Source organism: Ahaetulla prasina, chromosome 6, assembly GCF_028640845.1.
Source record: "Ahaetulla prasina isolate Xishuangbanna chromosome 6, ASM2864084v1, whole genome shotgun sequence".
Lineage (NCBI taxonomy): Eukaryota > Metazoa > Chordata > Lepidosauria > Squamata > Colubridae > Ahaetulla > Ahaetulla prasina.
The window spans coordinates 95,012,235-95,039,688 of NC_080544.1; the positions used below are offsets into that span (position 1 = coordinate 95,012,235).

At 38.7% G+C, this 27,454-nt stretch overlaps 1 protein-coding gene across 1 annotated transcript in view; it reads left to right on the forward strand.

Moving 5' to 3' along the window:
• FNDC3B (fibronectin type III domain containing 3B) overlaps nucleotides 1-27,454 on the forward strand; it is a 360,647-nt gene that overhangs the window by 77,541 nt on the left and 255,652 nt on the right. Inside the window, exon 2 of the mRNA XM_058187252.1 lies at nucleotides 14,432-14,570. Within this exon, the coding sequence (XP_058043235.1) occupies nucleotides 14,460-14,570 (111 nt within the window). The 5' untranslated portion in view covers nucleotides 14,432-14,459. The remainder of the gene's footprint in view (nucleotides 1-14,431; nucleotides 14,571-27,454) is intronic.

Consider the following 27,454-nt stretch of genomic DNA (forward strand, 5'->3'; position numbering starts at 1 on the left):
GTCCTCTCCCATCCTCTGGAGTCCATTTAAGCTCACACCTACTGCTTCAGTGACTCAATCCAGCAACCTCATTCTCTGTTGTCCCTTTCTTCTTTTGCCCTCAATCTTTCCCAGCATTAGGCTCTTCTCCAGTGAGTCCTTGATGAACGTATCTTTTCTTTTATGTACACTGAGAGCATATGCACCAAGACAAATTCCTTGTGTGCCCAATCACACTTGGCCAATAAAATTCTATTCTATTCTATTCTATTCTATTCTTCTCATTAGGTGGCTAAATATTTGAGTTTCATCTGGCCTTCAGGATCTGGCCTTCCAAAGAACAGTCAGGGTTGATCTCCTCTAGGACTGACTGGTTTGATCGCCTTGCAGTCCAAGGGACTCTCAGGAGTCTTCTCCAGCACCAGAGTTCAAAGGCCTCAATTCTTTGGTGCTCAGCCTTTCTTATGGTCCAACTTTCACAGCCATATATTGCAACTGGGAAAACCATAGCCTTGACTATGACCATACTTTTTAAAATTTTTTTATTGACCATAGTACTTTTGTTGGCAGGGTGATGTCTCTCCTTTTTAGTAAGCTATCTAGATTTGCCATAGCTTTCCTAATTGCTAATTGCTATCTGCTAGTATATATTTAGAGGATTTTCGGTAGATATGTCTACAATTTCAGCTCCCTTAGTATTATAAATAGTTCCTGATATATTAAATAGCACTCTTTTTTATTGCATCCACACTAAAGAGGGAGAAGGCATGGTTTTCATCCTTTCCCCTAGTCCTGAAAGGCCTTCGTTTGTTTTATCCTCGGATCCAGGCAATTAAGGCTTATGAATGTGGCATTTACAGTGTTTCAACATTCCCACTGTGTTAGAAATTCCTTCAGCTAATAGCCAGAGGTGCCCTATTCTAGTGGCTTGTCTAAATCCCTGTGAATGACTGCTTGAATGAGAGGTTTGTGCAAAGTCGTTTCCCACAATCATACAATGCGCTACTCACTGTCAACATGACTTCAGCCATAGGTCAGTTGAAGAGCGGCTGAAATAAAAATAAAATATTTCACAGGACGGAAACAAGTGGCGCTGTGAAAAACTGCTGTTGATTTTAATAACTTTGTTTTAAATACTTGGTCCTGTCTTGTTCTGTCATGGATGTGCATCTGTTGCTGGCATAGATCTGTGTTTTATTTATAATGACTATGTAATATATCAAAGCCAGAAAATTTGTTTCAGACTTGTAATTTCCCTTCCCCCCTCCCACTGCTTGGTATCTTATATATGGAAATTATTATTCATCTATTAAATTAGATTACATTATCCATTATTCATCTTAATTTTTTTCTTTAAAATGGAACTTTTGATTCTTTTGCCTCATATTTTCCTGTCAATATAATAGATTTGTAGGACCATAATTTAATTTTTGACCACCAATTCTTTAAAATAATGTTATATAATTATTATTGTATGAAAACAAGTTTGGTGTAATTCCTAAAATTAGGAAACACTCTCTCTCTCTCCCTCCCTCTCTCTCTCTCTCTCTCTCTCTCTCTCTCCCTCTCTCTCTCTCTCTCCCTCCCTTTCCCTCTCTCTCTCCCCCCTCCCTCTCCCTCTCCCCCTCCCTTTCCCTCCCTCCTTCTTTCTCTCTCTCTCTCTCTACAAGCCCAAGGAATAAAGGTAGACATTCAATTTGTAACTATAACTGGGCCTGGACTTATGATTGTTGTGGAGGTAACTGGGGACATCCATGTGACCAAAAGTAATTTTCCAGCCTTTTTCATGGTGGTTAGTAAGCAAACGCCACAGTTGTTAATCAAGCCCATTAATCTGAATGGGTGTTTTTTGCTGGAAACCAGCCAAAAAAAGAAAGAAAGAAAGAAAGAAAACAATTGTGGTCATGTGACCATGGACCATCACAGCTAATCATAATGCTGACCTTCATGATGTATGGTTATATGACTGTGGAGGACAGCAATGTGGTCATTTACGACTTTTGGTGATGCTTTATGGGCCATTCTGTGACTGTCATAGCATCAAATAGTCATAAAACAAACAGTCCTTAAGTGAGGACTACCTGTACACTAGCACATGATTTGAATTTGGGGGTCTCTTCCTCTTGTCTTTTTGAGTCAATGACCATGTGATTACTTGATTCCTGGTTATAAAATGTTCTTTCCTAACATGAAACTGGATCTTGCTATTGGAAGAATATTTAGAAAGCTAGTTTGCATATACTAGCTTATACATTTAATTTCCCACACATTGCCAAGCCTAAATAAAGTGCTTTAAACATTGTGTACAGATGCTACACTTTAAGGGAATAGACCAGTACCTAGAGATAAGTAGGAAGATGTTTCTTAAAAATGTCCTACTCATGACTTTCTAACCAAAAATTGCAGCCCTGAACCTGGCTGAGCTGGGAGAAAGCACAGTTATCCTTTTTCCACATTTAGCAGGAAGTCTGAGCATGAAAAACAGAAAAATCCTTCTTTTTCCATTCTGGGAATGCCAACTGCAGTCTCAGTGGCTCCATTTACTAAAATAATCTGTTGAAATGCAGGATGACATTTGACCCATCCTCTTATTATTAGTGCATTCAAAATGTGATTGCATTACTGAGCCTGAGCTGTTCATGACATCACGGTAAGGCGGTGCTGATTCTCCTCAAGTCAATATTAAAGGGCTTATTTTCAGTGTTTGGATGGCTAAAGTTTCCCTTTGTGTTATGCCTTTGTTAGAAACCCCTAGGAATCCTCTGAATTCGATAAGTCAAAACTATTTACACAGTCTCTTAACTCCTGAGAACCATGGCTTCCCCTTTTCATATTCTCTAATCCGTGGCTATGAAAATGCAGCACAACACCAGACTTAATGAACCCCGATGCTTCTTTGAAATGGTTGAAGAGCCCTCTAAGTCAATCAATCAGAATAGAACTGGAAGAGTCCATGGAGGTCCTCTAGTCCCATGATGCCAGAGGTGTACCAGAGGTGGCATGCAGAGCCCTCTCTGTGGACAAGTGTGCTGTCGCCAGCTATTCTTCTGGTTTCTAGCGTGTGCATGTGTACAGGCCAGCTGGTCTTTGCGCATGCTGGAAACCTGAAGACCTGCTGGCGTGCCAGAAACTCAAAGCACTGGCCAGCTGATCTTTGGGTTTCTGGCGCACGCACGGGCACACATTCCAGTTTGGGCACCAAAAAGGTTCACCATCACTAGTCCAACCCCCTGCTCAAGCAGGAGATCCTATACCAGTGATGCTGAAGCTTTTTGGCACCGAGTGCTAAAAAGGTCATGTGGAAATGTTGGGTGCACACAAGCTTGTCGGGGCCACGCTTTGGAAAAGCTGAACTTCTGGGTTCTAATGCACCCGTGCGCCCAATGATCAGTTGGCTGGTGTGCATGCGCAGGCCAGGTTTTGGCACTGCCCCGCGCATGAAGGGATCATGCTCCAGAAAAGTCAAACTTTCAGGTTCTAGTATGGATGCGCACCTGACAATCAGCTGGTCGGCATGCATGCACACACCGGTTTTTGGCACTTCCGTGCGCATAAAGGATAGCTGATCATTCCGCCCACATGCACACCAGAAATCCAGAAGACAAACCGGCAAGGAAGAAACCCGCAAGACAAACAGGCGTGCCGGGTGACATGGCTTCGTGTGCCGCTTTTGGCACGCATACCATAGGTTCGCCATCACAGTCCTATACCATTTCAGACAAGTGACTATCCAGTGTCTTCTTAAAAACCTCCAGTGATGAACCACCCATAACTTCTGAAGGCAAGCTGTTCCTCTGGTCAATTGTCCTCACTGTTAGGAAGTTTCTCCTTAATTCCAAGTTGCTTCTCTCCTTGATTAGTTTCCATCCATTGTTTCTTGTCCTGCCCTCTGGTGCTTTGGAAAATAAATTGACCCTCTCTTCTTTGTAGCTGCGTCTCAAATACCAAACTGTCAAATACAAAAGTGTTTGGTGTTTTTTTTTTTGCATTTATATCCTGCCCTTCTCCGAAGACTCAGGGCGGCTTACACTATGTCAAGCAATAGTCTTCATCCATTTGTATATTATATACAAAGTCAACTTATTGCCCCCAACAATCTGGGTCCTCTGTTTGCCACTGTTTTCTAGGATCTTTTCTGGGTTGTGTTTTCCCCAGATTGATTTTGTCCACCTAATGAAACAAGATGCTCCTGCTTAATGTCACTTAAAGCTAATCTCCTCATTCCTCAGATTCCCTTCTTCTGATGTGCTTGCTAATTGCATGTTCTCTGCTGCATTGTTTATCAGCACAAGAGTGATGAAATTTATTGGAAGTCAGCTTTTTGCCTAATTACGTTGACCCTTGCGAACTCAGTTCATGGGAACCGTTAGGACCAGAGCAGTTTTAAACTGGAGAGGGTATATGTTACAAGTTATTGTTATGTTGGCTTTTAAATAAACAAAATGGGCAGGGACCAACATTTGGAAATGGCAGGACTGTTGCTCTGAAGATTGAAGAATATCGCCATTAACTGAGTGGAGGCGCAAAGAATTTGCTACAGGGCACAGTTTCAGTATCTAGCGATGAGAAGGCTTGGAAAAACTGCAAAAACATAACAATCTTAAGGGAAAATTTTAAAGCTTTTTTTTTTTCTTCGCGTCTCAAAGACTTGAAACATACGTTTCTTAACATTTACATTTTAATTATGAATAAAATGAATGTGAAAGAAATTGATCATCTGAACTGAGTGCAAATTTTTATAAACAAACATCTGAAGGGGCAGAGAAGCTAAATCATTTTTGCATCATCTTAGCTTTTGAATAACACAGGATAGGGCAATGTTCACATATCATGCTAAGCAATAAACAATAGTTAACAAATCAAAAGAGACATTGTTTTTTTCCTTAGCATGACGTGTTAGCATGAAAGCTGTTTATAGCTGAGCATGCTTTGTAATTGAGCCAGTGTTTTGTTACATTATTTGATTTTAATTAGCTGTGGTGCTTACTTCCATTTTTGTAACCTTTGCCATTTAAGCTGTTAAATAAAATGCTATTAATCGATCCAATTAGACACATATGCAAATGTTTCCAAATCTCTATATTTTGAGCAGTTACAGAAAATAGAGCATCACCAAAGCAGGTTACCGAAATGTTTCTAATTGGGAAATCCAATTCGTAATTGGTGGTGGGAACTTGTATTTACCTACATAAGACAGTTGGATTCTAATAGGCCCTTTTCTTGCATATGCTGTTGTGTATCATTATTTTATAAATCTTCACCAAATGTCTGTACCGTATAGGCAAATGCTGGCAAGGAAATCTCGTGAGCCAGTGATGCAGCTTAATTATTGAGTCTTCTTGAACCAATGATTTATAAATTTATTATTCTCTCTATTACTTTAAGGTGGATTTGTTTGGTCAGTTTTCCTTCCTGTGTGCTGAGTTGATTCGCCATATGATTGATATCAGTTGCTTCAAGGTTTTCTCTGGAGGATGAAATGCATGGTGGACTTACTTAGGTTGGAAAACATAAAATGGCTCAGACTCAAAGGACACCATGTGCATAGCTGAAACAAAACATAGATGCAAAGATTGAGAACTTAGTTTTCTCAAATGAGTTGGAATGTAGACTGAAATAAGCAAATGTTCATTTTGAATGGGTGCCTCAGGATTGCCCTTGCGGATCAGATTTTGCCGATCCTGGTACCCTTCCAAAACTAGTAGGTCAGAGTTGATAGGGAGAGTTAAATGCAACATTAAACTCTTTCAAAAGCGATGCAATTAGCTCTGTGTAGGAGATCATGTGTTATGAACACATACGCAGATCTGAGGCCTCTGGCATTTTCAAGTACTTCCAAAAAGTATATCGTAGGTAATCTTTGGATAGATCTGCACAATACATTCTAAGTCATTTAAAAATGAATGTGCACAATATACTCTACTCTAGTTAGCTTTAATATTGGTTAATTATTTTGTGGCCTTAGCATATTGTGAGAATGTAACCCATTTGGTTAGCTTGTATCTCAGTATTTTGCACAAAACTGGTCAAATAGCATTCAAGTTAAATGTGAGTCAATGTTTGTTTATTCAGATATGGCTTCTTCTAATACACCAGCCCTCAACCTTTTGGGTGCCGGGGACCATTTCACAGAGGGGGATTTTTCCCCACTTTTGGGACATGGTTTTTTGTGCTGCCTGTATCCCACACATGTGTGGATGGGGCTTCACTCGCTAGCGTGGCCCAGTTCTTGGCGAGCCATGGACCGGTGTCAGTCGGGGCTTGGGGGCCCCTGTTCCAGTGGTGAAATCTGAACTAGTTTGCTACCGGTTTGCTGGCCGGGCATGCGTGATGTGTGCCAAGCATGTGCACATTTGCAGTTCACACCAAATGTGCACTGTACCCGCATGCACAATACACACCAAAAGGCGGCTTGAGAAGGTAAGTAGAACAGTGAGGGAGGGAATCAGCTATGGTGCACGATCTTGGGAATCTTTTTTAAAAACCTTTTTAAAGCATTTTTTTACTACCAGTTCAGGCAAATAGGTAGTAAGAAATGCTTTAAAAAAGTTAAAAAAAGGTTCCGATGAGCATAGCTGTGCCGCGTGATCATCCGAGCCTTTTTTTATTACTTTGTTAAAGCATTTTTTACTGCCTATTCACCCGAACCAGTAGTAAAAAAATGCTTAAAAAGAAAAAAGTTCCGACGATCACGTGTCACTCAGCTGATCACTGGAACTTTTTTTTTACATTTTTTTACTACCGGTTCAGCGAACCAGTAGCATTTTTTACTACCGGTTCAGGACAATCGGCCCGAATCTGTAGCATTTCACCCCTGCCCTGTTCTAATACGCAGATGCTATTTGTGGATAGGGCCTTGATCTGTGGGCTTCTGTCCTGAGTTCAAGTAACTTTGGATGGGATCATTTGGTCAATCAAGGGCTGGAAAAACACTAAATTCTTATGACACTTTGGAGACACCAATCCTTTTTACTTGAGCACTATAGTCTCTAAGCCTTCTTTAATAACCATTCCTAAGTGCTGTTATGTATTCCTAGGTCCTGATAAAATACAATGTGTTTGCTTATTTTTTTATTGAATTTATATGAGTGAATTTTATTGAATTTATATGGGTGAATTTTATTGAATTTATAGTTCAGTGAGTTTATCTCACTGATAAGGTACCTTTGGGCATTTGTTAAAAAAAAGAGATTGGCCATATTAAAGTCCTAATATACCAGAGTTCACAGTTTTCATGATAACTTGAAATGGTGTGGAAGTTTGGTAGCAAAATAATCTCCATGGTTTATTACAAAGAATGCTTAAATAAGAAGGTGAATGGCACCATAAGACTCTATAACACATACACTTCTACTTTTAACCCTCCAAATCTTACTCTTTCTTTTTCTCTTATACACGCCAACAAACCCATACCCATCATGCTGAGTATGTTCAACTCAAACTTCCTTAAAAACTAGGTTCTAATTTGATCTAAATTAGTTGATTTCTTTCTCTCTTGGTCTCTATCTCATTGGAAGAAAACAGTAGTTTTTCTGCAAATGGTTCTTTATATTAGTTGGTACAAACTACAGAAGACAAATCCTTTATATCAGGGGTCTCCAACCTTGGTCCCTTTAAGACTTGTGGACTTCAACTCCCAGAGTCCCTTAGCCAGCAAAGCTGGCTGAGGAACTCTGGGAGTTGAAGTCCAAAACTTGAAAGCCGATGTGATATGACTGTTTTAATAAATGGGCAGCAGACAAGGAGACAAATTCCAGCTTCTTTATGTTTTGACCATCCAGCTGTGTGCACATCTTTCCTTGCTGCTGTTTCTATACAAACAATTTTTGTCTCGTTTGCCTGAGTTGAGCAGTAAGTCATGGCTACTCTTCAGCACAGACGTGTCTGTTTTTGGTGCTCAGATTTTCTTGATGCACGAGTCATTCCATTATCTGCATTCATGGATCGTAAAACACAGTTTATGATTTGTGTCACACTGGGAGCCCATCCAAGACAACCACCTGTATGCTGCTTTGTCTGTATTTACTCCAGGGGTCCCCAACCTTTTGGACCTCAGGCACCACCAAGTTCATAATTTTAAATCCCACAGACCCCTAATACAAATCCAGCACGCCGCTTGCTGAAAAGCCTGGACTCCCAGTGATGGGATGGAGTCCTTCAGGCACCCTCCTCTCTCTTTCTCTCTCTCTCTCTCTCTCTTTCTCCTGCCCCCCCCCCCCAATTGCTCTCCCCTCTCTCTGAGTCCCAAGCGGCAGGAGACAAGGGCTGCTTTGCGCCACTGGCTGGGCAAATATATTGAGGCGGAATACTGATGCTGCGCAAGTGCAAGTAGTGCTTTGCTCCCACAGCCTCCAGCCATTGCAATCGCTGCTTGCGCCGCAGCTCCTCCATCAGGATGCACCGGCAAAAATACGAAGATTTCTCCACGGACCACCAAAATTTTCTCACGGACCACCGGTTGGTGACTGCTGATTTACTCCATCTTCTCCATTTTTAAAAATATATTTTTTATTAAAGTTTTTGAAAAGAAAGATCAAAACTACTATAAACTGGCAAGTCAAAAGCAGGTCATAAATTCTTTCCCCCACCCCCTATTTTACGCAAAAAAAATCCATAAAAAATTCCCAGTCAGCAATAAATGTAGATAATGCCTTTTCTGTGATCAAAGAAATCAATTTAGCCATCTCAGCAAGTTCATTCATTTGATCGATTGGTTGATGCTTAAATTCCTTAAATCGGTACCACCTACTGTATATTGATTTACTGATTACATAAATCTATAAATATCTGTAGGACATTCTTAGTTAAGAAAAAAAGGACCTGTGCAGATATAGTATCATCCACAACATTAAAAGAATGAAAAAAGTTTATTTTAATTTAATGTATTTAAATGTCTTTTTAGGACATTTTTCCAGGAGGAGTGTTTTTCTACAAAGTTATTGTTTTATTTATAGCTATGCATATTATCCCTGAAATTTATATAGCTACAGCATATTTTCAAGTGTACAGAATTTGTCTTTCCATTCAAAAGCAACCTGTAATTGATACTTTCATTTATTATCATATCCTGTATTACTTTCCATTTGATTAACTGAAAGTAAAACTGAATTAAAAGAAGCCTTAGATTTCATTATTCTAGGGACTATTGAAGTATATTTAATAATTTCTAGACATTATTTTTATATCCTTTAATATTTCTGGAAATTGAGATGTAATGGGCAGCATAAAAGGCCTGAGAATTACATGCATAAAACCCTTTCTTAAAATAACCTCAGCATTGTTTTTGGCAAATACCATTGCTGGTCATTATGTGTTTTAAAAATAATTACTTAAGCTATTTTTTAACTGAACCTTGCTCCGAATCCTTTCTAAAAGCTTGCTGCTGAGGTTCACTAAACAGGGATTTTTCTTCCCAGTCTTGAAAGCTGCCAGGCATTTTTTGTTATCAGTTGCTAAGTGGTTATATTTTGATTTTGAATCGCATCAGAAATTACTGAATTTTGAAAATAGGGAAGATGTTTTATTGTAACGCCTGGGCTAATCAAAGGATCAATAGTTAAAATTAGTTGATTTCCAGTAGTTCCAAAGATTTGAAGAGACTGTGCATTAAGTATTACTTAGCTAAAATATTTGTTCAAAAACATGTACAGTGGAGAAATTATTGTACTACAGTATTACCATCTATCATATAAAAGATAGCTTTTAAAAGATAGGCTCCTATATACCATATTTTTCGGAGTATAAGACACACTTCCCCCCCCAAAAAAGTGGGTGGAAATTTCTGTGCATCTTATACTCCGGGGCGGGGGGGGGGAGGAGAGTTGGTGCGGTGCCGATCAGCTGTTCTAGAACGGGCCGCAGCGGCAGTGACGAATGGGCTGCAGTGGACAGGCCTTGGCGGCAGCAGTGACAACAACTGTTAAAAGAAGGAATTGTTACAGAATTCATTTTACCTGAAATGTCTTATCCAGTTTTCTAGTAACCTGGACTCAGTATGTTATTTCAGTAAATTGTCTGGCCAAAGTTATCTGGTTTCACACGCTAAATAAGGTGGGCCTGAACTTGGTGAGGACACTTTCAAGGAACACCTGAGCTGCACCTTAGAGTTGGAAGTTTTTTGTTTTGTTTTGTTTTTAAATAGCAGTCTACAGAATGAAGCCACCAGTACTGGATTAGAGTTGACCTTGTTTTTTTTTACTTTACCAGATTGGGAGGTCAAAATAACATCTCGGAAGCAGGAAATGACAAACTGTTTCTGTAATCTTCCCAAGAAAACTGCATGGATGAGATATCTAGGAATGGAGTTCAACTCAACCTTCTCTTGTACTTGTGATTCTGTGTATGAATTCAACAGTAATTTCAATCCAATTCAAATAAACATTACACTCTAGTAAAGATGCATTTGGTTTTAAGCTAAACTGAAATCTAAATTGCTCTTCAGCTAGGCCTTTTCAGACTTTGGAAGTGTATGCTTTATTTTTTTTTTATCTTAGCTGCCTTTAATGCCTCGAAGACAGTAATGTGGGATGGATGGATGGGCAGATGCCTGCATACACACATTTCTACACTACCCATCTCTGTTAAGTGACATACACACGCACACATACATACAATAATAATAAAATATATAGGTGTTTTGCCATTAGAAAATAAAAGGAAGATTGAGAAAAAATATTTTCCTGACATGTTAATATTAGAAGGATGAGGTTTTTTTCCTAGAAAATTTAAATGCATTGTAATATTAAAATTTTGCTTCAATCTTGAGCAAAATTGCAATTTTTATTGCAGTTTAGTTGATAGATGGCTTAAAAAAGTGCTTTTACTTAGAATTATTGTTGACTGTCTTCCTATATGAAACCAATTTATGTGTTGTTTACCCTTTACTTTTTTTTAAAAAAAAAGATCTAATTAAGTAATACCTTTTTTGGTATACATAAATTATTTTTCATAAATGATATATATATTTGACAGTATTTATAATCTGCTCAGCCCAAACAGATTCTCAGGGTACAACAATGTCAAAACAAAAATAAGACAATAAAAATCATGAAATCGGTCACATCGTAGATGCCCTTCAGTTAGATCAAATAAAGATCTAACTGAATCCACTGTTTTGGATGGCCTCTGAAATGTCTGTAGAATAGTGTCTGTCTATATGAAAAGAAGGACTAGGGGAGACATGATAGCAGTGTTCCAATATCTCAGGGGCTGCCACAAAGAAGAGGGAGTCAAGCTACTCTCCAAAGCACCTGAGGGCAGGACAAGAAGCAATGGGTGGAAACTGATCAAGGAGAGAAGCAACTTAGAACTAAGGAGAAATTTCCTGACATTAGAACAATTAATCAATGGAACAACTTGCCTCCAGAAGTTGTGAATGCTCCAACACTGGAAGTTTTAAAGAAGAGATTGGATATCCATTTGTCTGAAGTGGTGTAGGGTTTCCTGCCTGGGCAGGGGGTTGGACTAAAAGACCTCCAAGGTCCCTTCCAACTCTGTCTATTCTATTCTATTCTATTCTATTCTATTCTATTCTATTCTATTCTATTCTATTCTATTCTATTCTATTGGTGAAGCACAACTGAGTAGCTCTTCATGCAGTTCTTTACAAGATCACATTATTTATTTAAATTTCTAAAACAGAGATTAAAGCATTTCATTTGTATTGATCTTTGAATAAGTGATTCACAGTCCATGTGTTATAGTCTGCAATGGGTGCCTTTTGCTTTACTGCTGCTCAAAAAGTGTAATGGAAAATGACATTTGCTGTAGAAACTCAGCTCCCTTCCTGCATTCTTAATTATATTGTTTACAGACTTATGCTCAGCTTGACATAGCCTGTCTTTGGCTTGAGAACCGAACAATAATGCTACCTCAGTCCCTTGTGGTTTCTGACTTTTCATAAATTGTCATGTTTGTGTTAGAATTTTAAAATTTACGGTTTTGAAATGTTGACCTTTTATCAGGCATAGCTCTGTACAATATTGGCTTTATTTGTTTTAGTTCCATTTGTATCCCATAGGATATGTTTAATGCATGTATAGTATCTTTCAATCTCTTAGAGGCTCCTTAACAAACTTTTATACGTCTGCTTGAGGTGAATAGGGAATATGATTGATTTTGAGTGACTGACCGATCAGATGAAAGACTGCCTGTATTTGTGAGGGTCTTTGCAATGATTGATGGGTTATGATAACAGGCCAACATATTCTTGAAGTTGCTGTGAAAAAGTGCCATATATATATATAATGTATATACACCAACCCGGAGAATTAATCTTTTAGCAAGTCAAAAGTAAAATAATTCTTAAATATAAAAACAAAACCCAACATGATTGATCTCGTAATTTAAAGCGAGGTCTTGTCTGAGCAAAAGAAGGGAGCCTAAACAGACTCATTTTTTCTTTGTTCTCATAAAAGTGGGGAATTGTGGATAGAATGTGTAGCGAATGTAAAATGATTAGAGTCTTTTTCTGGGCATTTGATAGGTAGGTTGTGTGAGTTTGACTTTATCATAAGGAAATATGTGTTGCATTCCGTTAGAAAAAGATTGGGCACCTCTATATGTAAATATAGAAAAAAAAAATTAAAGTCTGTTTTACAGCCCTAGAATATTTAGTTCCGAAATGCCTGTCTTCTGTCTGCTCCCAAAATTACATAATTCTCTTCATTTTGCAATATTGAACATTTCAATCCAGTTCTTCTTCAGTGTTGGATGAGTGGCTACTGGTCTGGGACCAATATGTTTTCTCTGAAGTAACCATGATCCTTTTTTGAATCAAACTGTTACTATTGCCAATGTATTTGTGAACACTAACTTCTTGGTTATGACTTGGTTTAAAGCTTAATGCACATTTTGTATCTAAGACTAGCATGTTGGTTCTCATTTCTCTCCCCGCCACGCCTAATTTATCTTGCAGATAGTACTGTAGTTTATATTTCTCACCTGAATAGTTCTGAGTACAGCTAGTAGACCATATAGACTTGAGTCCCAAAGGTACTTTTTCAAGAGGCAACTGGACTCTCTGGTTTTTCATCGAAGATGTTTCACTTCTCATTTGGGACAACCATGACCTGGATGACTGAGGATCTTCATAGGCATATAGACTTGAGATAACTAGAAAATACTAGAAAACTATCTGGGTATCTATGACATTGCCTGCAGTAGCACTTGACTTAGAGAAGGTGTTATTTTAAATCTAACCTGCGAATTCAGAGTTAGGGCTTTGCTAGGTAGTTTTTCTCTGTCAGTTTGCATGGGAAGTATTTGTTCCTTGCTGGTTTGTAGAGAGGAGGATTGGGATGCAAATTTATATTCCCAAAGGTCTCCATGCAAAGTAGAATAGAAACCTCTTGATGTTACGGCAGAGGTGGGGAACTATGGGTCAGAGGTGAAATCTAAAAATTTTCCCTACTGGTTCAGTGGGCGTGGCTTACTGGTGGGTGTGACTTGGTGGTCAGGTGACTGAATGGGCATGGTCAATAATAATAAATAATGAAAATAATATAGTATACAAAACTTGGGAGGCACTCGTCTACCTCTTTAAAACTAGAGGCCCAGGTCTACCAAGTGTCTTTTTTTGGCAGGCACCAGTCTACCTTCTTTAAAAAAAGAGGCATTGGTCTACTAGCTGCCTACAGCACTGATCAGCTGTAGTGTGGCCCTTTGAAGTGCCGTGGCAGTCATTTAAGGCCATTTGCAGCTGTATCACCACCGAGTGCTTCAGGGACAGAGAAGAGGAACAGCGAGGCGTGGGCAGTGGGGGGGGGCAGGGATTTTTGCTACCGGTTCTCCGAACTACCTGCCCCCCATCGCTACCAGATCGCGCGATCCGGTTCGAACCGGGAGCATTTCACCCCTGCTATGGGTGCTTTATGACTTGTGGACTTCAATTCCCAGAATTCCTGAGCCAGCATGGAAGCAGCAGTAAATTCAGTCAATTCTTTATGTATTTAAATTGCTTATATGCTATATATGCATGTTATTGGCATACTGTTGAAAAGTGCATTTCAGTCTTTGGCCACTTAAAGATTAAATATAGTTCATAGAGCTTTAGAATATTCCTTAGTGGAAAAATTAAATTAAACAATACATGGGTGATAAATTTGGTGGCCATGGCAGAAAAGTACAGGTGCTCAGCCTTTTCTGTTTGATAAATTATACTATTTATTTATTTATATTAAATCAACTTGCATTCCTCCTCAGTCCAGAGAAACAACTCTAGAAAGTCACGTTTCGTAAATATGGAATTATGCCACTAACACAATTTCTGTGCATTGCTGTGGTTATATATGGTAACAAGGCATAATATCTATCAGCTGCTATAGGGCACTTGTTAATTAGTAGTACCAGCTATTCAATCTGACAGCAAATGTTTGCATTTTTGAAGGTTCTAATTAAAGTGAGAGAGAGAGAGAGAGATCACATTACCCACTGTACATTTTATCTCTTTTAGGAAGCCCACAGAGGAAAATTCTCCATGAATGTACGTCACAATGATGATGACCGACCAAATCCCACTGGAGTTGCCATCATTGCTGAATGGGGAAGTAGCCATGATGCCTCACTTAGTCAATGGAGATGGAACACAACAAGTTAGTATATTCTGAAAGTGGTGGCTTGGAATATATATTTCTGCTATTTGTGACTTATGCAATGATGGTTTATGTGTTTACTTAGAATTAAGGTACATGGAATAATAGTAATAATAATAATAGTATTTAGGCTCATATACCTAAATACAGCACTCTCTGGCGATTTTCAGAGTAAGCATTATTTGCATATTGCTGCCAACAATTTGGGTCGTCATTTTACTGATCTTGGAAGGGTTGAAAGGTCAACCTTGAGCCTTGTCAGGATCGAACTATAGGCTGTGAACAGAGTTTGTCTGCAATACTGCACATTAACCAGTGTGCTACCAAGGCTTAAAGTGGAACCAATTCTTGAGGAAGAAGAGAGAGGGAACTTTAGTGTTATTCTTTATGCCTTTCAAACTAATTTAGTTTGTTTTGTGACTATGCTCAAGACTATGTAATGCAAGGTTCCCCAGAATGTGGATGTAAATGTTGTACCTTGATGAACGTATCTTTTCTTTTATGTACACTGAGAACATATGCACCAAGACAAATTCCTTGTGTGTCCAATCACACTTGGCCAATAAATTCTATTCTATGTCTCACAGACAAGAGCTGATCTGCCTAGAAGGATAGTTTTGGAATTGAAACTCCACCCCTGTTATATATGTGACAAAGGGGTGAGGCTTTGATGTCAATACCACAACTGCCATCTTGCCCATTTTGGTCCCCATCCTTGAAGACACTGCTGACTCTTGTTCAGTACCACCATTTATCTAATGGACTTATCATGTTGAGTTTCCTCAAAAGTCTAAATGAACAACTTGTCTACAGAGATATAAACACTGTAGGACAAAACTAATTAAAAAATTGGATGAAGCATGGGTGTGCCTGGAATTAAAGCAATGTTTTTAGAACATCTTTATCATATTTCCTCTCAAACAACAAGCAATTTTCTAGTTAGACAATGGCAGATGATCATTCATCATTACACAGAGAAGTTCAAAGAAGACATACTCAATGAATCAAGCTTCAAAATCCCTGATCAGAATATTGGTTGTATTGCATAATCAACAACTAATGTAGAAACTGTTAAGGGATTTGATATAATCATGGCATGAATAAAACTCATTTTATGAGTTTATGCTCCATTTAAAGATAGCATATTCTTTTTTTTACTGTAATAATACCTGAGTTGTTATGACTTGGACTGTTTTCTTCCCTCCCTCCCTTCCTTTCTGCCTTCCTTCATCATTTCCTGTTTGCATGGTAATTACCCAATTTCTTATAAAAAGTATCAATGAAACTTTTTTTGTTAATTGAAAAACTAAGTAATCACAATACTACTTCCCTGTTTTCCCAAAAATAAGATCCAACTGGAAAATAAGCCCTTGCATGATTTTTCAAGATGCTTGAAATATAAGCCCTACCACAAAAATAAGCCCCAGTTAAGATAGCAGACGGAGGCGTTTAGTACTGCATTTCCCCCAAAATAAGACCTAACTGGAAAATAGGCCATAATGTGTCTTTTGGAGCAAAAATTAATGTAAGACCTGGTCTTATTTGGGGGGAAACATGATAGCAGCAGCATCTTTTTTTAAAATTGATGTGCCCTGGATCTGCAGATGAAAATCTGTTCTGTATTGAGTTATGCCTGCATATGAAAAATAGCATGGAAAGAAGGGGCAGCTTCCTTATTTTTATATTTGCTTTTTTTATTTTGTTTTGGGAAGTTATCTGAGTTTGGAGAAAGCATTCCCTGGGTGCAACTGTAATCTGTAAATTTTGATGGTCTGGAGAGAGGATTATGGCTGGAATTGCATTTCCCTTATCTACAAAGATTTGGAACCAGATAATTCATACCTGCTCAGGGTATTCTTAGTGAAATTCCCAGGTGGACTCCAGAATCTCTTCAATTAAAGTTTGGCTGGAAAGAATGCAAGAATGGGCCTTTAATTTTCCTTGTTTGCCACAGCATCTTTTTTAGTTTTCAAGAAAGTGTTTCATCTTAAAGGCTAATTACAACTTTCACAACAATGTATTATCTTTGGAGATGAAGCAGGAAGACCGAGAAGAAGGGGGAAATACCCATTTTAATTCACCATTTTGAAAATTAACATGAGTCTGAAAGTATTTCTAGGATGAAAAAAGAGGGAAGGGGGGAAAGTTTGGGAAGAGTTGAGAAATTAATCTTGCCAGCAAAGATTGCTTACCACCAAGACGTTTTCGGTCACTGTGTATAAACAAAAAGCAAGCAGAATCCAACCCAGCGTTATTTGTCCCAGATGGAGTTCTAAAGTTGGCTGTATCTCCAATGCTGATGTCATGGTGCACTAACGAAATTCTGAAGGAGAGGCGTATATAGCAACCATTTTATTCCTGTGTGATTAGTGTGGGAGGAAAGGGCTGAGGGGGTGTAGGCTGGAAAATGTGTTTCATGTTGTTGTTTCCCTTCCTCCCCCACTCTTTTCTCTTGTGGAGAATCATGATCATGAATGTGGGTCTGGATGCCAGGGAAGAAACTATATTGAAGAGTGGGATATCTTGCTGGTTTTTTTCTTCTTCTTCTTCTATGTCCTGCATAGCAAGATACAGCCAAGAGATTCCTAATGACTTAGTATGTGAATAGTTGAGGGACAAGTAAACTGCTAATCCTATTTTACAAAATATCCATAAAACAAGATGCAAGGATTCCTACACTGGGACATAACATGTCTTTGTAGCTATTTCTCCTTCTTTTCAGTGCAGCAAGAGGATGGCATGATTTTCAGCCTATCATTCTGATCCAGTAGACCTCAAATAGAACATTATTCAATTTTCAGGCTTAACAATGGCTAAGAGAGTATGCTGAAAATCCCAGCCATAGAATAGCTTTACTGTAGGGCCCTGAAGTTAATGGTGTGAACTGGAGTGTGTGTGTGGGAGGGGATACCACAAACCACACTCCAGTTTAAGCACACCAGGCATTTAGGGGCAACTGCCAGAGCCTTATTAACTTGACAGTGTCTATTGCTGTTGCTTACTTTAATGCCCACCTTTGCAAATTTTGTTTCTAGACAAAGAGCTGAACTTAGATGTAATGTTCATTTTTTAATATAATCACTTTGGATAGTGATTAATAAATTTAACAGCGTAATTGCTGTATACTTAGGCAGTGAGGTGGGGCTTGCACTGGTGCCCATTAGTACCAACTTAGTACGACTTTTTAAACTCTCATTGAGCGTTTAAAACCTTTTTTGTCTTTTAAAAAGGCATAAAACACACAGACACAAATATAGAGGCACACATACACAACTTTAAAGTAAGTAACTAAGCTGGAAGAAGAAGCACTGTGGGCCAAAGTGTCTTTTCCAGAATTATATTTATTTCATTCCAAGTGTTGATGAAAGACCTTATTTATATGGAAGGCCTCTGTGAATATAGCCTTAAATGTCATGGTTCTTAATCACTCATCTTCCTTAAATAAAATACATTAATTAGCCTCCAAACTGACCGCCATAAGAATGGACAGGAACAAAGAACAGAAGTATGGACTCATCTTTAAGTAGGAGTAAATACTTAAAGCTCTGCCATTTCCTTATATATAATTTCATCTAGAAGTAGATGAAATTATATATAATCCAGTTTGTGTACCTGCTTAATTATTTGGCCCTCATCCATTTTGAATCATCTCCACATGTTTGTTCAGGGGTTCTATCCCTGAAGAAACAAGAAAGAAAAAAGAAATATAGTTATATGTCACTTATCTATTTTTTAGTTCAGATCTCAAGATCAGGAGTGTCAAACTCAAGGCCCGGGGACTGGATCTGGTCCACAGGTTGCTTAGATGTGGCCCGCAGGGCTGCCCTGGAAACAGCGAAGGACTGGCCTGTGGTGCCTCTGCCGGCCAAAACGAAGTTCTGGAGGGCCGCCTGTGCCCCTCCTGAGCTCCGCTTTCACTGGCAGAGGGTTGCAGGAGACAGTTGCAGGAGAAAATGGAACTCGGGAGTCCATTTTCTCTGACAGGGTGCTCAGGCCACCATAGGCGTTCCTGACACAAGTGACATTGAGCTGGCCATGTCCACCCCGACCACTTGAGGTCAAACACAACCCTGATGCAGCCCTCAATGAAATCGAGTTTGACACCCCTGCTCTAGATTAACTTTAATTTTGACAGACTCCATAGCTGACCATAGCTGTTAATGTATTTGCAGACAGCTTGACTTCATATCCCCCCAAATATTTTAAAAATATTAAAAATTAACACGAATGCTGCAAAGCAAAACCTCAACTTCAAATGTGGGTATTTATTTTCAAAACACTTCATAAAGTCTCTGAGAATCTGCTTGAAGAGCTAATAGCAAACCCTCAGAGTGCTAATAACCAAGATGACTGCAAAGAATCCTTCCATTCCCCACCAATCAGTTAGAAACTGAAGAAGCTTCTTGGATGAGAAGGGAAAAAAACCAAGAAAGTCCAGTTGTGTTTTGGAAAAGCACCTTTGGGACTGGGGCAACTCCAAATCTCAACCAGCAAATGCTCAGTCTTACATATTGGAAAAAAGAACCCTAATATCAAGTACAAACTTGATGGACATTACCTAACTGATGACCCCCACCCTGTCAAAGATCTTGGAGTTCTCATATCAAATGACCTTAGTACCAAAGCTCACTGCAACTACATAACGAAAAAAGTCTTAAGAGTTGTAAACCTAATTTTACGCAACTTCTTTTCTAAAAACTCTACACTACTAACTAGAGCATACAAAACATTTGCCAGACCTATTCTTGAATACAGCTCATCCGTCTGGAACCCATACCACATCTCTGACATAATAGAAAGAGTCCGGAAATATTTTACTAGAAGAGTTCTTCACTCCTCCAAAAACAGCAAAATATCTTATACCAACAGACTTGAAATCCTGGGATTAGAAAACTTACAACTCCGTCGACTTCGACATGACCTGTGTTTAACACACAAAATCATCTATTGTAATATCCTTCCTATAAAAGACTACTTCAGCTTCAATCGCAATATTACAAGAGCAAAAAATAGATTCAAGCTTAATGTCAACCGCTTCAAACTTGATTGCAGAAAATATGACTTCTGTAACAGAGTTGTTAATGCTCGGAACTCATTACCTGACTCCATAGTCTCTACTCAAAATCCCAAAATCTTCAACCAAAAACTGTCTACTATTGACCTCACCCCATTTCTAAGAGGGCTATAAGGGGCGTGCATAAGAGCACAAAAGTGCCTACCGTTCCTGTCCTATTGTTCCCTTCATTATATCAAATTGATATAGTTGATGCATATTTTTATACGTATAAGTATATTTTCTTCAAAATATGTTGTTTTATCTATGACAATTGTTTGTGTATACTGTTGTAACAAAAGAAATTTAAAAAAAGAGTCTCCATAGATCTACTTTCACAGGCTGGATATTCTATAATTAAGAATAGGATGGTGGGTCTGTTATAAAGAATCTTTATTGTTGTAGTCTTGTTTTATCCTTTCCTTTGAGGAAAGTGGCAGGAAAAATTCCATAATCAGGATTGTGGGTTGCCTGATTATACTGCTGGAGCAAAATTATGTTCTTAGCTTCGTATTTCTGCTTAAAAAACGATGACATTAGCTTTTGAGTGGTGTTTTCCAGCAGACTGGCAGAATTAGCACAATCTGAATTTTTAAAAAAGTTCCTGCAAAGGAAATCTAAAGATAGAAATTATGTGTAAATTCCCCTCTTAAAGAGAGAGGTCTTGGTGGAAACAACCCAAAAATGGGCACAGGCAAAGAGAAATCTGCACAAAAATAGTTTTCCTCCCTCTTAAAAGCATCACGGCCTATAAAGGACCATTAATCTTGAAGACATAATTTGTATTCATTGTGGGGGCAGTGTGACTTCCACAGATCCATTAATTATTAGAGGTTTAATGGTTGGAGGTTGGATGCATCCTTTTGCTGTGGAATATAGCAGGATAGAAAGAAATGAAATAATAGGACAAGACATTAGATTCCATAGAATTGATGGGTGAATAAGAATGCATTTGAGTTTTAGACTTGTTGCGGCCTGTCGGCTGCCAGCAGAGCTAGCTGCAGTCAGACAAGGAGGAGGTTGAAGGACAGCCTGGGCTAGCTTCGGAGCCTCTGATAAAGAAACAGCATCAGGGACAGAGGCAGAGCTGGGACCCTTCATTCTCCCCCAGGTGGAGAGGCAGCTGTCTTCTGGGCACGAGCTGAGTGAGGGGGAGGAAGAGATGGAGCCCATCCTAGATGCACGTATGCACATGGGGAAAGGAGAGGAGAGCAGAGGAACACTATAAGCCGGCTCTCAAGGAAAAGCAATCGCGGACACTAGCCAGCCCCTCCCTGGCTGGAAAATAAAGAGGAGAGGTTTGGAACCAGTTCATTTCTAATATATAGCATTACTTGCTAAGGCTGGGTTAGAACAAGACTTGCCTGATTAATCTTCATAAATATTGATTTGGAAGCTATGGTCATTAGGTCCTGTGCAGTAAAGGTTGTTACCTTTACTACCGGTTCACATCATGCCCGTGCGCGCACGCACAGATCACTTTTCATGATGGTCGAGTCAGTGGGTTTTACTACCTGTTCTATAGAACCAGTCCAAACTGGGGGCAACCCATCACTGGTCCTGTGGCAATCTGAGGGTGGATATCACAGTTTTGTTTATTTGACAATACCATCGGAACCAGCATTAAAGTTAAAATTAGTTCCTAACTCACTCGATTTCTATACTGCTCCTGACTTGGATCAGGTTCCTTAGCTGGGATTGATTGTGTACGGTTTTTGACCACAGTCTTATGAATTTTGATTCCTTCTTCCCAACTGGCTTCAGAGGTTGGTTTCAGCAGGTTCTGACTAGTTCTGGAGAACTGGTAGTGGAAATTTTGAGTTCGGAGAACCGGTAGTAAAAATTCTGACTGGCCCCGCCCCCATATATTCTCTGCCTCCCAAGTCCCAGCTGATCAGGAGGGAATGGGGATTTTGCAGTATCCTTCCCCTGCCACACCCACCAAGCCATGCCCACAGGACCTGTAGTAAAAAAAATTGAAACCCACTACTGACGGGCTTGTTGTAGATATAGAATGACAGGGTTGAAAAGAAGCTTGGATGTCTTCTACTCTAACCCCTTGTCCAGTGCTGGAATTGTCACAGTTTTAGTCACAAATTGACTTCCATGGACCTCACTTCATCCTTAAGAGGTCCGTAGAGGGGGCGTGCATAAGCGCACTAACGTGCCTATCATCCCTGTCATTGTATTTTTATATTATTCCTCTTTTTGTTTCTGTTTGACAAATTACAATAAACAAAATAAATAAATAAATAAATCTCCATTCTATTCTGGACAAATGGCTGGTCAGTCTTTTCTTGAAAACCAACAAAGTGATGGAGCATCCACATCTTCAAGAGGCATTGCTTAGTAAGCGCCCACAGTCAGGAAATTCCTCCTTAGATCAAGTCTGTAGCTGTTACTTCCACTCATTGATTGTTCTTGTCTTGCACCAGATGTTAAGAAGAATAAATCCAGTCCTAAATCATTCTCTATGGAGAGAGAAGCTTTGAAAGAATGTTCAGGTTCACAAACAATAACTTTATTGTTATGGTTGGCTGCACAGTCAGTCAGGTATTTAAACTGTGGCATTTTTGCCTACCTACTGAGTCCTTTCCAAGGATCTGATATAGGCAGATATTGTTACATTGCAGGATGTAAATTATTGCAAATAAAGCTGTTTTCTGCAATTGACTCATGATGATTGGTCAGTGCTAATGGTCAAGGGGCATTATGGATGGTTGAGATTACATCCAAGGCATGTATTGTTTTCTTTTGCCATAGTCTATTTGCCATACTGCTATTTGCAGATTTTTATATTTTGTGATTATTATTGCCAAAAGTGTATGAACAGTAAGCCATGATTCTTCAGCATATTAGAATAGAATAGAATAGAATAGAATAGAATAGAATAGAATAGAATAGAATAGAATAGAATAGAATAGAATTTTTTATTGGCCAAGTGTGATTGGACACACAAGGAATTTGTCTTGGTGCATATGCTCTCAGTGTACATAAAAGAAAAGATACGTTCATCAAGAATCATAAGGTACAACACTTAACGATAGTCATAGGGTACAAATAAATAATCAGGAAACAATATCAATATAAATCATAAGGATTAGCAATAGCATTTAGACTTATATACCACTTCACAGTGCTTTACATCCCTTTCTAAGTGGTTTACAGAGTCAGCATATTGCCCCCAACAATCTGGGTCCTCACTTTACCGTCTCTGGAAAGATGGAAGGCTGAATCAACTTTGAGCCTGTTAGGATCAAACTCCTGGCAGTTGTCAGAATTAGCTTGCAATACTGCAATCTAACCACCACGACTGTTTCCTTTTATTTGAAATCAAAATTGAAGCATTGTTTCCTATTGTGAGACCCTCTAGTTTGCCAAGACTATGACTCCCAAAATTCTTAGCCAACAACTCTAAAAGATGACCCACACTCTGTCAAGGACCTAGGACTACTCATTTCATAAGATCTAAGCCCCAGAGCTCACTGTAAAAACATTGCTAAAAAGGCATTAAGAGTTGTCAACCTTATTTTACGAAGTTTTCTCTCTGGTAACGCTATACTTCTAATTAGGGTATACAAAATCTTTGCCAGACCTATCCTTGAATACTGCTCAGCTGCCTGGAACCCACACAGTATTTTGGGCATTAATACATTAGAGAGAGTCCAGAGGTATTTTACAAGAAGAGAACTCAACTCCTCTGCTCGCAATAGAATTCCTTATACCACCACATTTGAAATTTTAGGCTTGGATAACTTTGAACTACGCCATCTATGTTCTGATCTAAGCTTAGTACACTAGATTATCTACCTTAACGTCCTACCCCGTTAAGGACTACTTTAATTTCAACCGCAATAACAAAAGAGCTATCAATAGATACAAACTAACTGCAATTCGCTCTAATCTTGATTGCAGAAAATACGACTTCAGCAATTGAGTAGTAAATGTCTGGAACAATCAACCTGATCCTCTTGTTAGTTCCTCTAACCCCCATACATTTTACCTTAAACTGTCTACGTGGACCTTACACATTTCTTAAGAGGTCCCCAAGGGGGCGTGCATAAGTGCACCAGTGTGCCTACCGTCCTTGTCCTACTCTCCCCATTTATATGTACTCATTTTATGTGTTTATGGCTATGTTTTGCTTATTTATATCCATTCATTTGTGCCATTTTTTCATGTGTCCATGTCTATACTGATACTTGTTTCCTCGTACTTGTTGACAAACAAATAAATAAATAAAATAAACATGGTCAACAGGATGACAGTTCTAGAAGATACAATTCCAATACAGCTAGGAGACATAACATTATGTTTACAAGCTTGCATAAAAAGGCATCTATGAATAGATTTCAGTATGATAGAAAAGTAAGAGGAGGTATCATCGAATTTACTAGTATCCTTTATATATCACAGTGAAACAAATAAACTACATTTTTTGATGGAACCTGGTCCTCTCTGCGGCACTTTGGAAGGATGGTAATTTTTTTGCATCTTTTGTCAGAGGAAATTGAGCATTAAGATACTGAAGCTAGTCCACTGTCTTGAGGTGACTTTAGATTATTGTCTGGTTGCTATAGTAACTCAGCAGGCCTGAATCATGGAAGTGGTAAACACTTTGAAAAGGCAAAAAATCCTTCTTTTCCATCACTGGTGCCAGGAGTAACTAACCTCTTCCAGGAGGTGCTTTTAATCTCCGGCAAAGTGCATATCCTATATAAGTAAGTTAGTAGTAGGCCAAAGTTTCAAGGTCATGTGATACCACTGAGACAGATGTGAGCTTTGGTACGGTTTACATATTTTCAATATTTATTGAACAACCAAATATTGATTAAATAAGCTAAGCCTATGGAGAGAAAAGAAACCAAAGGAAAAACGACCCATACAAGATGAATTCAATCCTTAAACAACTTCTTCAATCTAAAACAGGGGTCTCCAACCTTGGTCCCTTTAAGACTTGTGGACTTCAACTCCCAGAGTCCCTCAGCCAGCAAAGCTGGCTGAGGAACTCTGGGAGTTGAAGTCCACGAGTCTTAAAGGGACCAAGGTTGGAGACCCCTGATCTAAAACATAGAGAAACATGTTGCTCTATTTTCCCCTCATTTTTAGAATATTAAAATACTCAAAGCGTTTCAAGAAAATTTGATAGGAAACACGTATCTTGATTCTGTTCCTGAACACTGGAAGAATAATACAGCTCATCTTTAAGGAATGAACCTTTTGTGGAATTGGCAGATTGAAGAGGGTCTTGTGCCAAAGGGGTGGTGGCAGTGTGAAGTCAATTTTGATTTCTAGAAAGCAGACTCCAGGGCTTCATTTCTGAAAGTCTTACAGTTTGAATGCTATTGAAATGCCACGTAACTTAAAGAACATCTGCCTTTAAAGAGCCAAACTCTGTCTGATCTTCTCGATTCTATCACTGTGTTTTGAAGTGCCTTGTGTCTTTATTTAAAGGAAACACTGGTCCTTGTGAATAATTCATAGGCCTTTCCAGGCTGCAAGACAGATGTCTCTAACTGCTGATGGAACTAAGATTGCAGATAGATTGCCTTTTATCAGGGTATTTCTCTCTTTCCTGGAATTCAAATCCTGATTGCTTTGCTGTCCTTGCGCCTTTTAATGAGTAACTTGTGAAATCCTTGCTGCAGATCCACGCTAGCATTTTCTCTTCCTAAAACTTATAATTTAGCCATAATAGTAAGCTGTAGGAGAATTATAGTGATTTCAAAGCTGATATAATATGTAACATTTTTTTCTTTTAACTTCCTAAACTTTTTGTTTCTAGCCCTGAAAAGAGTTTTTTGCTTTGATAATTTGGAAAGGTCACTGGATCTAAAGATAATACAAACATCTATTAGAACAGCTTACATATAATAATAATAACAACAACAACAGCAACAAAGTTGGAAGGAACCTTGGAGGTCTTCTAGTCCAACCCCCTGCCCAGGCAGGAAATCCTATACCACTTCAGACAAATGGTTATCCAGCAACTACTTAAAAATTTCCAGTGTTGGAGCATTCACAATTTCTGCAGGCAAGTTGTTCCACTCTAACTGTCAGGAAATTTCTCCTTAGTTCTAAGTTACTTCACGCCTTGATCAGTTTCCTCCCATTGATTCTTGTTCTACCTTCAGGTGCTTTGGACAATAGCTTGATTCCCTCTTCTTTGTGGCAGCCCCTAAGATATTGGAACACTGCTATCATGTCTCCCCTAGTCCTTCTTTTCATTAAACTAGACATACCCAGTTCTTCTGTGTTTTAGCCTCAGATCCCTAATCATCTTTGTTGCTCTTCTCTGCACTCTTTTTAGAATCTCAACATCTTGTTTACATCATGGCGACCAAAACTGAATGCAATATTTCACGTGTGGCCTTACCAAGGCATTATAAAGTGGCACTAACACTTCACATGATCTTGATTCTATCCCGCTGTTTATGCAGCCCAGAACTGTGTTGCCTTTTTTGGCAGCTGCTGCACACTGCTGGCTCATATCCTAAACGTGTCTCAAGATTTTTAAAGAGAAGGAAGTTAGGAAGAATAAATTATCTGTTTAGTTCAGTCAACCAAGAATGTAGGTGATGTATAGTAAAAAACAACAACCCACATTATTAGCAATATCGTGATTATAATAATGTATGTTGGAGGAGATTGCAGTGATCTATATATTAGAACTCAGCGCTTTAAATTGAGTGACCAAGTTCATAATTGCTCTAGAGTCCAAGAATGTATTAAAACATATACTCAAAGCAGTATAGTGGTTAAGGCATTGAAGGAATTTTCATAGAATTTCTGGAAGGAAGAAACAGCTGCGATCACACATTGCTCCCAGAAGCACGAAGCTGAAGCCTGAAGATGACGAATGAGACTTCGTCGAAACGTCGCCAAGACACTTCCAATTTTACACGGGAGAAAACCCGAACAACCAAAGACCTATATACAAACACCCGTGAAAACCTCAGAAAACAAATATATATATATATATATATTTTCTGAGGTTTTCGCGAGTTTAGATGTAGGTCTTTGTTGAGCTCACAGGTGTCTTGGCGACGTTGACAATCGTCGTCATCATCAGGCTAGGTGCTTAAAGCTTCCTATTTGTAGGAGAAATTTCTCCTACAAATAGGAAGCTTTAAGCACCTAGCCTGATGATGACGAATGGGATTTCATCGAAACGTCGCCAAGACGCTTCAAATTTTACGCGGGAGAAAACCCGAATAACCAAAGACCTACATATATATATATATATATAATAACTCTGCTTTTTATTTTATTTGTAAGTTTTAATTTGCTCTTAACTCTAGTTTTAATTTGTGCTTTAAATGTTGTTATTATGTTGTTGTAAACTGCCAAAGTCATTTGGTTGGTGTAGAAATTTAATAAATAAAAAAAATACCACAATAGTTTGTGTGCAATGAAAAAAAAAATGACCATTGTGAAAGGTCCTTACTTCCCCAAATGTCTTTCCACCTTTGCTAAACCAGGAAGCAGTGAACATGATGGATGTAATTTTTCCCCTATGGATATAGCAGAGATAGTGATGTTTTTAATGTGTACTCCCTCGTTTCCAATTCCAGACTGACATCTTGAAATAAACTAAAGGATGTTTTTCAGGCATTGGGAACTGGGATGAAGCATTGAAGAGTTGGTGCAGATGTTCCTACAGCCGATTCTTGCCAATCTATTTATCAGAAACTGAAGCATGATGCTGGACATGCTATATGTTAAGTCCCCAGACTCTTCCAACCTAAATATCATGTGCCAGCAATCATCCCTTATGTTTTATGGATTACCTTTCTTTTCCTGTAGCTTTTCATTATATATCTTATTGTAC